The sequence below is a fragment of the Semicossyphus pulcher genome, unplaced genomic scaffold, assembly GCF_022749685.1.
Source record: "Semicossyphus pulcher isolate SPU_LCO1_2020_fin unplaced genomic scaffold, fSemPul1.0.p SCAF_14, whole genome shotgun sequence".
Lineage (NCBI taxonomy): Eukaryota > Metazoa > Chordata > Actinopteri > Labriformes > Labridae > Semicossyphus > Semicossyphus pulcher.
The window spans coordinates 19,011,961-19,026,876 of NW_027211648.1; the positions used below are offsets into that span (position 1 = coordinate 19,011,961).

Here is a 14,916-nt window from a genome sequence, read left to right on the forward strand (position 1 = left end):
TCCCTGGGACAAATCCCCCACAAAATAGAAATGGAAAATGTGGCATCCTCCATTGTGAAGGGGGCTATTTATTTTGATTTGATTAAGGGTGCTTTAGTTGGGCCTCACTGCTTAATCCTCTGAGAATATGTCTGGAAAAGGGGATCAAGTCCCTTTAAAACCTGAAGGCTTTTCCGCACGCTGAAACGAGGGAAAGTTGAATGACAAGATTCCACACTGGGGGGGGGGGAAACGTCTCCGAAAATGGAAATGGCTTCTCAGTGTCCTCGAGCTGCTTCAGTAAAGACACTTTCCACATGACATAAGCCTGCGAGTCCGACAGAGGGAGCGAGCAGGAGGAAGCGGCAGAGGGCGGGGGCAGACGGAGAGGAAGACAGACAGACAGAAAGGTAGCGGAGAAAAACTCCAGCCCCCCCCCCTCCCCAACCCCCGAGATAGGATTTATATCGAATCAAAATAGAAGTCTTTCCCATAAAAGTCAGCAGCTCCGGTTGAATTTGTCCAGAAATTGTGATGAAATCTACTGTGGGAGATGGGAAAAGAAGAAGCGGATTATTTCTTGGGAGGCTTTGGTGAGTCGGTGAGCTGAGTACGGCTGACACCTGTCAAGGGTTTTGGGGCTATAATAGGGAAGCGTTCAGGAAGAAAGGATGTCTGCTAACGAACACAGGAGGATACGTATGGTGCCCAGTACATGTGTGTGTGTGTCCATCTGCTTCTCTGTGTGAATGCATATATAATACTTTGGAGACCTTGCAGCCAGTGAAAGACACATTTCCATGTTTCTTACAGCCTACACCGCTGTGGAAAAACCCTGGGAACAGTGCCCTGCAGCCTCAGTCCTCTCGGCTCGGGTGGACGGTTTGCTGCAGATGAACAAGGCCGCAGTCAGCGACCTCTGTGGACAGCTGTTGAGCCCCATGTCATGGCTGCCTGCCACACATTCTCAAACGCCTGGGCGGACACTTTGTGGTTTTTGGCCCTTGTGACAGACCGAGGCTCCAGAACACCTCCCGGGGAGTTGTTTATATCACACAGTCCCATTTGGACATTCTGCTGTTTTTTTTTTCCTTTTTGGCGGATCGGCCAAAAGCCCCAAAAGTGGGAGTGAGTGTCTGGAAGTTTCCATGAGACTATATTCAACTTTACTGGAGGGGGTTAGAAGCGAAGCCAGATCTGAGAGAAGAAAAAAAATGTGTCATTAAGTCGACACGCTGCATCCGGAAAACTTATCAGCGTTGATGTACTACCATTCACAATGTTCTGGTTGTGGGCTGTGTTTGCCTCGGCTGACAAAGAGAAGACGGAGTAGCTGTGGGACTGGGTTAATGCTAAGCTTTCCTATGAGAGCCTTGCTCCGTCCTGACATGAATGATTCACTTCCTGAAGGATTGGTGCTGCGCCAGAGTGCTTCTTCAAGGACAGATAGCGAACTAACCCACTTTTTAAAATGACTGAGAGCTCTACCCTGGAAATCTAGGTGTTTTTCATAAGAGCCGTTCACTCTTATGAAGGCTTTAGAGGACTACTTTAGTTCAGTTTCAAAAGTTACTTGTGTTTTCTAAGCCATACAGAGGCTTTGTATAAGGTGTTGTGAGCTGTGAGAAGATGGTGGTCTTTTTGTCCAAAGTCTGACACAATAAAAGTGTTTAAAAATCCCACTTCCTGTTGCTCAAACTGGCCACGATAAATGTATTTGCAATGTGAGCTCATGGTATGCACGTTAGCAGTGTGACATCTATATTACCTACTTTGCATGCTACTCAAACTGCTCTGGAAACCAATCACGGAAGGACAAGAGGAAAAGAGGACAAGGAGGATGTCATTTCTTATTTGTCCCTCCTCGCGTCCTTGTGGCTGAGTCTTGGTTTCCTGCCTGCTTCTCGGGCACTTGGTGCCTTCGGGGAGTCTTGGCGGTATTTTTAGCGCAATGGAGGGGAGGAGAAGGAGAAGGAGAGCTCATGGTGCTTCGTTCACAATTTCATGGAAATTCCCGGCACGGTCACGCATTGGGCGGACGCTATATCCTGCGCAGGGTTTAATCCCTGCAGTCCCGCGGGAGAGCTGGAGTGTGACCGAGCAGATTAACGTCTAGTGCTTCCTCAGCAGACTGGACCGTCCAATGCTAACAGCCGAGGCAGTCATTCTTCGGGCTACGGTAGAGTTTGGTATGATGGTGCACCAACGAGCCCTCCGGATCTGTGAACTCCATCAATAAGGAGTGAAACGCAGATTACATGGCTGCATGCTTGAGCTGCCAAGGACAGGAGCAGGGCAGGCTGTCCATGTCCACATGTGGCTGAACACAAATAAAAGAAATGAATAACAGCATTTTTCTTTTACTTTTTTTCTGTGGACGTGGTAGTGGTAAGGATGACTTTCAGTTGGGTACGTGGGCAAGATGGAAATGTTTGGAACACCCTGGTTCTCATTTTCCTTCAAACACCAACTTCTTTATTTCCCTTCCCATTCAGGAGCGCAGAGTTTAACCGTCTTGTACTGAAAGTCTAATTTTTATTGCTTCGTATCTTGTTGTTTTCAGCCCCAGTATCAGACTGCAGCATACATATATAACTTGCTGGTTTGGATAGTTTTTTTGCAGCGTCTTCTCTTGCCAGAGGCCCCCACGTCCTCGCCCAGCCACCTCAGCACCTTCCCCAGCAGGGCGTCTGAGCCAGGGCCGAGGTTCGCCTTGGGGCTGCCGAGCTCCACACACTGTCAATTTCCTCCGAAAAAGTCCACTCCCTCCCCCGGGCGCTGGCTTTTTTGGCTGAATTACACCGCAGCTCCAGCAAGGCACCAAGGCTTAAAAGTGCTGTCTGAAGCATGGTCATTACTAGCAGAGTGCTTAACCCCTCGAGGGGGGTGGGAGGGGGTGGAGGGAGCTATGCGATGGGTGGGAGAGAGAGCAGAGCTGAGACAGACTCAAAATCTCTTTCCTGTAATGGCCTGAAAACCTCCGCCTCCCCTGCCTGTCTGTGTCCACTGTTCTCAACGTGCTGGCCCGGTACCATGTCCACATGCATGTCTTTAAAACAGCTGCTGGAGTCATTTGAGTCCTGGGGAGCCTGATAATAACACACAGTATGAGATCAGTTTATCTTCAGTAAAGAGGGCTTTTAAAGGACAGCCATAAACATTTAGCAGCTTTAATATTTTTCACAAATACCGGGCAGTCCACTCACTGTAAGAGCTCTTATTCTGACAGTGAGAAAGGAGCAAAGGGGACAAGCTTTGGCAGAGTTTTCACTGTACATCAGTCTGTGAGGAAATCGTTGGCTTGGGTCAAGGAAGCAGACTTTTCTAATCAAAGATCTCTGGAAATAACTTCTAAATATTTTAGTATTGTTTGTGGAAGGACCTCATTCTCCCGCAGTCATGTATCACCATAACTGCATGTTGGAAGGAGCTTATGACACAAGCTGCATTCACTTCTTTGCTCCTGATAAAAGAGCCGTGCTGCAGCCTTTATAGTTACACAAAGCCAGACAGTTCTCGCACGGAAAAACAACTTTAAGGCACAAGATCTCGGTTCTCCCTGCACAGGCAGACAGGCCAAAGAAAACATTAGGACAGAGTTCAGAAACTTGGAAGTGCGTTTCTGTGTTAGCTAATGGCTGGCTAATTTGTAACTGCGCTAGGGAGACGGAAGAGAAGCAGATGGAGCTGTCAGAAGGAACAATGACCAGCAGCTGTCTGCACTGTTAACCCTACAGAGGCTCATGATTGGCCCACATAGAAACGGGGCCCTGACTATGCCCTGGAGTCATGGAGTTGTTTGGTTTCCTGTCCTGATGGTGTTGGAAGAAAGGTTTCATATTTCTGGTTGATATATATATCTTTTTAATATATGAATATTTAATGTAACAGTTGGAAGCAGCCTTTCAATGTATTTTACATTCGGGCAAGGCTTTGGTCGAACCAATGATGTATATATAGATGGACGCGTCTCATCTGCTCTCATTTTACAGAATTGATGCCAAAATAGCCTCCGTGATAGGCCCTGCCATCTTTCGATGGTGACGTCATTTGGAGCCAGAGTTGTGCAGTAGAGATCGGCAAGTGGAGCCGCCGTAGCCACTTCTGCTAACCAAAACACACACTTAACTTACCAGTAAAACCAGCAATGATCCCGCATGTCGGCGTGTTTAACAGCAAAACAGCCTCTTGTGTTGGTCTGAAGCAGACGTTCACAGATATGGAAACTTCAATGACTGTAGTGATTGTTTTAGTCACGTTTCCTCTCACCGTTTGTCCTCCACTCTGCTAATCCAGAACAGATCGGCTGCATGAGCCGTATTTGTCAACAGAGCTGTCAATCATCATTTTGACAGCATCAAATAACTAATCAAAAATAAACTTGTCAGAAAAATTAACACTTGGACGTAAATTAGCATGATAATAACTAGCTATAATGACAGAAACCATGTTTGAGAAACATTTATTTGGCGTGTATTTTGATTTTATAGTTTGACTCATGTCCCATCTGTTAACATGGAGGAGGCGGGCTTTATGACCTATACTGCAGCCAGTCAGCAGGGGGCGCTCAACATGTTTTGGATTCACGTCTTGCCATGTCGTCCATTTTTTCATACAGTCTATGATTCGAAAGTTAAAACGAAGCCTCGTCATTTATTCAGTAACATCATTATGTTAATGATGCAGAAAACTTTTGCCAGAAAAGCCGAATGGTCCAATAACAAACTTTAACCAGGGTAAACTTTGCAAAGCAACATCTGGCAAAGAACTGACCTGGCCAAGGCAGAAGTCTCCTCACATATATTTCAAACACATAAAAAAAATAAAACAGCACTCTACGCTAAAGCTTCAAAAATGACTAATATGTAAAAATCAACACCTCTTTAAAACCATTCCTTAAAAACTGAGCATTATATGAAAGTAGGGTTTAGCAGGGTTGTATCTATTAAACTGTGAGATGTAGACAGCAGGCAGTAAAAGACAGAGAATCTATATTTATGTGTATTTTGTTCTTGAAAGTTCTCTGCGAACACACAAATGTAGCCGTTGAAGGAGCCCTATCTTGCACAGCTTGCTGCGCTGCTGTCTGAAAATATCCTGAAGCGCTAAAGCAGGACAGATGCAGGTCAGTTGCAAGTGTATTAAATTTGAATGAGAGTATACATACACATATATAAACTGAATATGTGTGTGACGAGCAGACAGCGGGCCTGAGCTGTTCTCTCTGTTTCTGACGGGAACATCTCTCCTGTCATCCGAGTGAGATTTCACGCTCATCTGCCTCCAGAGCTTTTCGGAGGCAAGTCCGCCTCGCTGTCGCTCTCTGCTTACTTTATTCCTCTTTTTCTGTCTGCTTACTGGGCTGTCAGCCAAGCCCAAGTCACATTAAGAGATAGGAGTGGGTGGAGAAGGGAGACCAAATACCACATGCATTAGGGCTATTAATCAACATTAATAAATGCGAGGGAGAGACCGCAATTTTGGAGAAACACACGCACGGATGGGCGCATTTATCAAGGTGACACATTAAAACACACATTTACCAAAAAACACCATAATGTTTCGTCTGGTGTCTCGCCAAAGGCAGGAAATGAAGTACAACAGCAGATGTCAACGTTTGTTGGATGGCCGGGAGTCGTACGTTGGAGAAAACAAGCGTGTGGAGAATTCTTAATTATCGAGAGTGATCCAAACTTTGTTTTCCCAAAATTAACTGGAATCTGTGATTATTTATTCATTTGTTTTAATCTTGGATTGATGGTTGATGAGTGGTGAATTCGCTTATGTTTGCATTGTGTACATACTGGTAAGATAAGCGTCACACTTAGACTAGAGTAACCCTGCGTATGTCAGATAAAACGTGCATCTAACAGCTGTTACCATGGCTGAGTGGACTTTAAAAACACTTGCCCCTTTTCAGTGAGGCTCACATTAGCCTTTATTAAACTGCGGTTCTGCCTCAGCAGCGTAACGAAGCTCCGTCCTCATGCCACCTTCGTCATTCTACATTGGACCACGCAATGGCGGCGTAAAGCCGCCCCAGTGTGTGTTTTTACATCTCGTTCCGGCGTTGCGGAAGCAAAACGTGCGTAAGGCGTAAACAAACAGCGCGTGCTGATACAGAGGTAGGAAGGAGGAGGTAGGAAGTACTCGTACTCTTACTCGTAAAACTATGACAAGTACCATACCCGAATACCACTTTACAGCTTGACATTAGCCTCCCGTCAGGTAGGCGGAGAAGCAAAGTTTAGTGTTAAAATGTCAGCAACAGTTGCAGTTGCATCATTCCATTGATTTACTTTGTTACAGTCAGAAAGTGAGGAAAATCTGATGAAAATTAGACATGTTTCTAAAGTCATTATGAGAACTGTAATGATATTATTAACTACTCAAATCAGTACTCGGGATCGGCGAGTACCCAAATGTAAGTACTTGTACTTGGTCTGAAAAAAAGTGGTATCGGTGCATCCCTACTTCAAATACACACACACGGCGCTGTTCCGCCCTACCAGCTCTGCAGTTTACACAGACACCGTTTCACCTCTGTTACTACCTCCGATGCCGGCTCAGAGACGGAATGACTTCGCCCCACCATTACGCCTCCATGTGTTCTACATAGAAGACAGAACGTAACAAAGGCGTAATAATCCCGCCTTGAACTGGCAGTGTAAAAATGGCTATTGAAACATTCAGCCTGACGACAGGATTGGACATCTTCATTCAGTGGATAAACCTCACGACGTGTCAGTCTGCCATGTGAGTCTGGAGCTACCTCATAATCTTATCATGAGCAGGGCAGGAGGTCCGTCCAGGGTTCAAGTGTCTCATGAATATTCTCAGAGTCACACCCTCAGAAAGTGTGGTTTTTAATGCCCGCTGTGGGACCCACCTCTTACATAGAAGACTGTATCTGTGTGTGTGTGTATGGGAGTTGTAGAAAGAAATAGAGTTAGAGACAGAAACAGAGAGCGGATATGTCTTTCAAAATGAGTCTTTTTGTAATGCTCATTAGCAAACTCTTTGAAACCAATGGCACTGATGTCAAGGCCCAGTGTGACTGCGAAACGGGGGCCGACATTCATCAAAAAAGACAAATGTGGCTCTCCCATCTGAGGCCAAACTCCTCTACAACCCCTCTGAATGAATGATGCATGCAGCATTCATCGCTCCAATAAGACAAGTCAGAAAGCAGAAGCTGTTCAACAAATCTGATGTCAGGTAAGAGTCGACGCAGGAAGGCAACACAAGGCCTGTCAGTGTTTGTCTTAATTGCTAATTCATCATAAAGCTTGAAAGGAGGCGCAGCTTTTGGGAAATTAAATTCTCTCACTTTTGGTTTTTCAGATGTCTTTCTCAAAGTGTGCCTGAAAGTTACGTCCTTTGTTTCTAACAAAGAGTGACAGGAGTTTTGTGTTGTTTCAGCGAGCCTGACTTCAAGGACTAAATGTCTCATTAGAGCCACGAGACACACTGCTGCTTAAAGGTACGTGCTGGAGTTCAGGGTGGATGGACTTCCCAAAACCCAAAAATTCAAGATCAGCCTTTTTGTTCTGTGCCTAAATTTCATAGATTAAGTTGTCTAAACTAACAATTAAGTAAACACAATGTGGAGCATAATCAAAGAGATGTGCTGCTAAATCTATTATTATTGAAACGACTGCGTGATAAAGTCCTGGTTGCTCCAGCATTTAACAGGCACAATGTTTGCAGAAAAGTGATTTTGCTGATGGCATGAAGTAAATTTGCATGAATTTAAGCAAAGACTTAAACCTTTGTGAGCCTTTACATGCTAATTTGCACCATTTACCTATGCCAGGCTTATTGACAAAGCTGACCTTGAAGGGAACAGACCACCATGAAGTCCAAAATGTCTGAAGCTGTGTTAAGGTATATGCTGGGTTGAACCATCCAGTTTTATTCAACGCTCCTGTGTTGATGCATAAACTGCTCAACAAGAGAGGACAGTTTTCCAGATAGTTATGAGACAGGGGTTGATGGTCCGAACCTCCCCCTTTTGATAAATCTCATTAATAAATGATGTATACTTATTTGAAATTATGCCACGGGGCAATAAATGGAACAAAGAGAAAACAGAAATAAGTTTGCGGGGATTGACTAGCCTAGCATATTCCTGGCCTGCTACCAGGTTAGCGGTAGCTAGACAGCTAGCGTAGTTTCTTTTTTTTTTTTAAAGATTATTTTTTTGGCTTTTTGCCTTTATTCGATAGGAAAGCTGAAGAGAGACAGGAAATGTGGGGAGTAGAGCGTGGGGGCTGACATGCACCAAATGATCAGCAGACCGGGAGTCGAACCTGCGATCAGTGCGACGAGGACTGAAGCCTCTGTATATGGGGCGCCTGCTCTACCAACTGAGCTAAACCAGCGCCCCCTAGCGTAGTTTCTGAACCAGTCCTCTGATTTTTCTCTTGTTCGCAAAGCTTCTATGACTTTTGCTGCATCATTTCCTGTTGTGCCCGGGGCATTTAAGTTTTACTCCTTGGTTTAGTTAAAGGGTGAATCTTTCAGGAGCATATTTGTTCATTCAAGACTAATTTCACCAATGTCTTAAGCTGCTTTCCCACTGGTCAAAAAACCCGCTAACAACCAGGAACAACCGTTTTTTTTGCTTGATGGGAAATCGGCATACAATTAACATTCAGACCCGGGTCAAATGACTGCAGTAGACCCGGGTAATTATCGCCTCGGCTCCAATTGGCACTGATGGGGACACAAAACCCGAGTTGCCCCCTCTCCGGCGCGATGCCATGCTCCCTTGGTAACTTCTACGACTCCTTCAGGTAAAAATTCCGCCCGTCTCCATCCAAGCAGCGCTCGAACATCGTTCCAAATTTGTCAACGCCGAGTTTGATACACAGACTGAATGAGTAATAGATACAATGAAGACCTAACCACCGTAACATCTTCACTGTTTACTAACCTTGTCGGTGACGCAGCAGAAAAGAGACCGACAGGAGTATACTTCACTGGCAATGGGAAAAGAGACAATGAGCGTCTATAAGCGGGTCTTCCCGGGTCTGAAAAACCTGCATCAACGCGTTAATTTCGGTGGGAAAGGGGTATTAATGTGTGTTTAAGTAATGTTTGTTTTATGGCCATAAAGGCAGACAGCCTCTAACCTTGGTGTCCATACTGTGATCCTTGAGGTCCATAAGGGCCCGAGGGGCCAGTCTGGGAGTAGGGACCCATCCCCGGATACAATGTGCCCCCAGGTGAGGGGTGGGGGGACATGGGAGGCCCAGACTGAGGAGGAGCAAACTGCGAGCTGGCCTGGTTCCTCTGCATGTTGGACATGAACCCTGAAACACAAAAATAGACATAAAAAGCAACGTCGACACTCAAATGCTAAATGCACGAAACACAAAGAGCTCTTCAGCAGTGAATGTTCTGGCTCAGTGTAATCAAATGTTGACTGAGGGGTTGAGCACAGTCATTAAGCTCAACAAATGTGGATATCCATTCAATTTCCTCATGTAAAGAGTCCCTGCCTTTTGATGAAAGCCCTTATCTGTTACCTTGGCATTGGCTCCTGTTACTCGTAGATACACATCAGTGAGTAATACAGCATTGAGCTGGTATTAGACAACACATGCACGAAAAGGACAGGCTGACATGTAAGAGAAACCCTGAGCACAAATAAACACAAACAGCAGGTTCAGTGTATTTTACCAGGAGAAAAAGCTGCGGTCAAGTGTAGTCGGGCCTTAAAGACGTATGTATATCTTTAAAAGCTGAGTCCATGTGTTTGTCTGTGTGTATGCATGAACGACTGGATACAATTAAGTGAAAAAAAAAGAAAGAGCTGTGCTCCACTCTCCACTGAATAAGCCGTTGATTTGACCATGACTACTATGTTATTCTAAGCCGTTCTGTCAATAGATGTGTCAAAGCCTCTCAGGCCCTAACTCGCCTCCACCATTCAAATTGACATTTGGAGCGATTCTCGCTTGGGCTTCGCTCTTTCAAACCGTCCTGTTCATTTTTAAAATCCACAGAAAGGTCTCCCAATCCACCACGAATGAGGAAAGGTCGCTGAACGGCCATTGAGGGAAGAGGAGTGGGTGTGTGCGCATGTGTGTGTGTGTTAGGGGGGATTCAGTTTTGCAGATTAGGTGTGAATAGATTGGGCCCGCTCGGCTGTAAACTTTGATAGCTATCCGCTTTGTTGAACGAGCGCGCACACACTGGCTCTGTAGCGAGTTCGGGGTTTAGGGCAACGACTGGGTTGGAAATTGCAAGTTGACACTTGTATAATTCTTTCTTTCTGCTAAGAGAGCAGGAGAAAATGTGGGAGAGAGTATGGAGTTTAAAAAATGTGTTGTTCACTATATGCTTTTGTGCACATACACGCGTGAACATATTTGTGTTCCTGAGTGTGTGGGGGGAGATAACAGCCAAAGAGAGCAGTAAACGCTGTGTGTGTGTGTTTGTGTACGCAGGAAAAAGAAAGAAGCCGAGACAGAGGGAGAGGCAGTGAGAAAGAAAGTGTGTGTGGGAGGGAAAGACAGTGCAACGGAGGGAAAGAGCGATTGGGGCCTGAAAGTGCTTAGGCTGCGAGTGCTGGGTTTAAGGAGCGAGGACATTATTGTAATGTTTTGCTTCCATTAGGGTAAGGGGATTCTGGAGAGGAGGAGAAAAAAATTACAGTGTGTAATATCGCACTTTAAATTGCCTGGAAAATGGATGAGGAGAGGAACATTGTGCAGACAGTGCTAAAAGCAAATAACACATTCAAGGATTTCTCTCTCTCTGCTTCGTTCCCTCTCCACACACACGTAAACACACACACACACACACACACACACATAAACTTTTTTCTCTTCTGGCAAAGCGAATGAAGCTCTCAGCCGGACAACAACAACAGGCAGCCGGCGAAGCACGCGAGAGACACTGGGGGGGAAAAAAGGGACATTCAGCGGATTTATGGAAATGAAGTGGAGAGAGGCTCTTAGGGAGGCAGGCACTTGAGCAAAGTGGGGCGTGTGCGTTCGGGAGGAGGGGGGTTAATCCAAGCTAGCAAAACAGCGAAAACAACAGCCAGCCCTGTTAACCGGCGCTGTGTTTTCCTGGACTGGGCCGGGGAGGGCTGGAGGTTTACAGGCATTAGAGAGCAGCATTAAATCTCCAGCTTGATTTCATCATGTTGGGAAATAACCTTTTACACTGCCTCCCTCTCTCTCCCTCCATCTTCATCCATCCACTCCCTCTGTCTCTCTCTGATGTTAACTGCTCTTCAGTGGGTGATAGAGTGGGAGCATCACAGTCATTCCATTAAGGTTACATCCCAGTCTTTCGTTTTTTTGCAATGTTGTGTGGATGCTGATTTTTTGTTCTTTGGAATTAGCAATTCTGCTGTTTTTAGTCGTACTCGAGAAGTGGCCATAATTGCTGGAAACAATTTCTCGTTTGGCGAGCACATGTGGCCTGTGGGTTAGCATTCATGCTACAAGCCTTTGGAAACATGTTGTGGCCAGAAATGAAGTGGCTTTATCAAAGGAAAACACATTCTGACTCGAACAAAGCCCTGGATAGATAGACTGAATGTTTACTGTTACATATTTGTCATGGTTTCCCCATGACCTTCGCTGGCCAAAGATGATGCTGAAACCTTGGGTTTGTGTGTTTGTGTATAATCGTGCTAGAGCACCTGTTGATATGTTTCTCTTGTATTATAAGCACCTTATTCCTAGCCCCCATGATCCTTTGCGTGAATTATGGATGCGACTTCCACTGCCGCGTCTGTCACTGAGCTGGAACAGGCATCTTCCTTGGTAACAGCTAACGCTAATCCTCTTTTCTGAAGCAATCGGGAGATAAAACGTGGGAACACGATGTTTTACACCTCAAACAGGATAATATTATCATGCCGCTGCCCTTCTACTAACGAGGGACGAGAGGACAACCTTAAGAAGTGGTACACTAGCATATTTTGCTACTTCATTGACTCCATTGCTACTCCAAAAGCTCTGAGGCATACCAGTGCTTCCAAGGTCGGTCACGTTTTGTTAAAGGAGGGGAGACACAACCTCATCTATCTCAAAGCAGACATAGAGCCCAGCCAGAGCCTTAAAGTTATCATGTCTCGTCATTTTCCTTCAGTTAAGTTACCATTTTTGTCTCGTTCTTTCATGTTTTATTTTGAAAGTAACCCTGTCTCCCTCTTGTTTGAGATCACTTTACTTCCTGCACCTGTGTTCCCGCGTCTGGTGATTGTCTGGCCCCTCCCTAATCGGTTTCACCTGTCATTCCCTTCCTCATGTTTAAGTAGTGGCGTCTCCCTTTGTCCTGTGCCAGTTCGTACTTGTCTCAATGTCAGTCGACCCAGCATTTCCCTTAATCCATGTTCCATGTTCCTGTTCCAAGTAAGGTCTGGGAGAGTTCTAGCCAAAATAGACTATTTTGTTCTTGCGATTTTTGTCAGCTTAGAGATTTTCTTTGTTGGAATATTTAGTCAGGTGGTCCTCTGTTAAGAGTGACTTTTAGTTCCTTATTTGATTAAGGTATTTTGTTTTCTTGAACATCTTGAAGTTTTTTCATTTTTTTATGAGGTTTTATGAGGTGTTTTTTGGTTTAATAGTAGTCAGGTTTGATGTCAGGGTAAGTTCAGGTTATCATTATATTTTCATTGTCTTTTGTTTCTGTGATTTGATTGTAAATAAATATTTTATATTTACTTTGATATCTAGTCTGGTGTCGTGCATTTGGGTTCTCATCTGTCTAGGCAGATCGTTACAAAAGTCCCACATCACTGGGCCTGAGTTTTAGTTTCAGCGTCAGGTACACATACAAACAGCTGGGTGCTCATGTGCTGCAGGACCAGGCCGATCTTGCAGCCGCGCAGCTGCAATCCTGTGGAAGGCAAACATGTTGTCTCCTGATTTATTATTGTAATGCGTTTTGTAATGACTGTTTTAAAATGACTTGTGCGTTGACGGAATGAAATGAGCACACTTATGAATTATTGTTACATATTTTGATATTAATTAGTTATTAATTATTACTCTTGCTACCCATTTATGCCACATATTTGCTAGCAGAGGCTGGTAAGACCCCGTGCTTACGCTGGGTTTGTTTGTCTAACTTATGTAGCGCTAATATTATGTTTAACATTGTTTGTATTTTGGGTGATCTTTGCTGGTATAATTTTTTCACTGTTGTTTTACCAGCTAAATGTGTGTACATTGTGTTTTGAACTGCATAGATTAACTTAAAGGACTCCATATTTAAATGCTTTTAAACTTATCATCTGTGTGTTTATGTTGTAAATATTTATGGTGTCAAGGTATTATTGTTTATGTTTAATATGGTATTTGTGTTGTGATTGTTTTCTTTCTGTCTTGTGTTCAACACAGCTCTTTCGGTGTGTTTGTGGATTTATGGCTCGAGTTCACGGGAAGTAAAACTGTTCACAAAGCATCAGTCAAAGAGTGCGATCATTCCTCTAGCTGGGTCTGCTGCACCCATCATTTTATCCACAACAGCACCTCTAAGAATAAGGTGGATAAGCTTGCACATGCACACAAACACACACACATACACATACCTCTGTCCTGAGCCATAGGGGAGCGAGTGTTTGGTGGGTGGCCTCCATCCGGTCCATTCCCCGTGTTCTGCGGGGCCATAGTGGAACCTGCACAACAACAGGAAGTCAGGACGTGAAGATTCCACTTGTTACTCCACTGACTTGTCACATTTCAGAGGTAAAAAGGTTCAACCCTGTCTTTGCAACAAAAGCTGTCACAGTAAAATAAAAACGCTTTGCATGAATTGAATTCTCTTCTTTGCATGAAAGCGAGGTCAATCGAAAATTGATTTATTTTTTCCTGATTGCCTGCCTTGCCTGCTTGAAAATGAAAGAAAGCTGCAGGAACAATAAAGCACTGAAGGACCACTTTTTTCCTTTCTCTTCGAGTTGACTGAAATGGCACAGATGTTTCATAGTTCAAAACCCTTTCTGTCATTTGACTGCTGAAAGAATAACAAGGAGAAACTCGTATTGAGCTGAAGGTTTTGTTTTGACTGAGGCTGTCCTGGATTTGATTCTGAAACTTTAAGCAGAAGTGCCAGAGGCCTTTACAGACACTCCGAGAGTTCAGCTCGATCGCTATACATGAAGTTGTTTGGGATTCACTATCAGCTAAATGACAAATGCACTTCCAGAGGACATATCAAGTCGTTGGACCCTGTGCCACTTTCTTGTGTAAGCACTAAAACCAGAGTGATCCCCTATAGAAAACCAGAGCCATCTGAGGTGCATTGATTCGGCGGTTGTGCAGGTCTTTGGGCTGCGCCTGTTCCATTGAAATCCAATAGCGAGTTGAGAGTCTGATTAGGACGATGGCAGACGGAGACTATGGTGAATTGATTTGGCCCAGAGGAAGAAGAGAGATGGCAAATTAACCTTTTATCTTTGGATTCAGACCTGAGACGACGACGAGAGGGAAAGACAAACTGCACTGCTTGTATTTACTGCGGATGAACAGTGCTTAAATAAAGTGATATGCAGCACACAAAGACAAATGTTGACGCTATTCAACTGTACATGTTCACTGCTGATTGTCAGCACATACTCTTACTGCAGTATGTGATTTGACTTGCCACTATAGAAAAAGGACTCTGCACCTAAAGTGATGGCTTCCTGAGGTAAATACATTATAAAGTCCAGGAGTGCTGCATTAACACTATTTTGCTGCCACAGTGTCTTTAAAAGTCACAGTGAATATAAATCCATTATTATAAAGGAAACACTTCACATTATTCAATCACACAGTAGAAAGGGTGCTGCTTCGAGAGGTGTATGTGCGTGCATGTGTGTGTGTGTAATGTGTCTGTCCACGGTAGCATTAATACATGACTGGAGGTGGCACACTCTCCACATAAACAAACCCAATTAAGTCAACATAATTGCTTTGCATAAAA

The 14,916-nt window shown here is 44.4% G+C and overlaps 1 protein-coding gene across 1 annotated transcript in view; it reads right to left on the reverse strand.

Annotated features, from left to right (window-relative positions):
- LOC138590840 (AT-rich interactive domain-containing protein 1B-like) overlaps window positions 1-14,916 on the reverse strand; it is a 195,261-nt gene that overhangs the window by 32,777 nt on the left and 147,568 nt on the right. The window contains exons 6-7 of the mRNA XM_069661234.1: window positions 13,541-13,627; window positions 9,117-9,296 (exon numbers count right to left, since the gene is read on the reverse strand). Of these exons, the coding sequence (XP_069517335.1) occupies window positions 9,117-9,296; window positions 13,541-13,627 (267 nt within the window). The remainder of the gene's footprint in view (window positions 1-9,116; window positions 9,297-13,540; window positions 13,628-14,916) is intronic.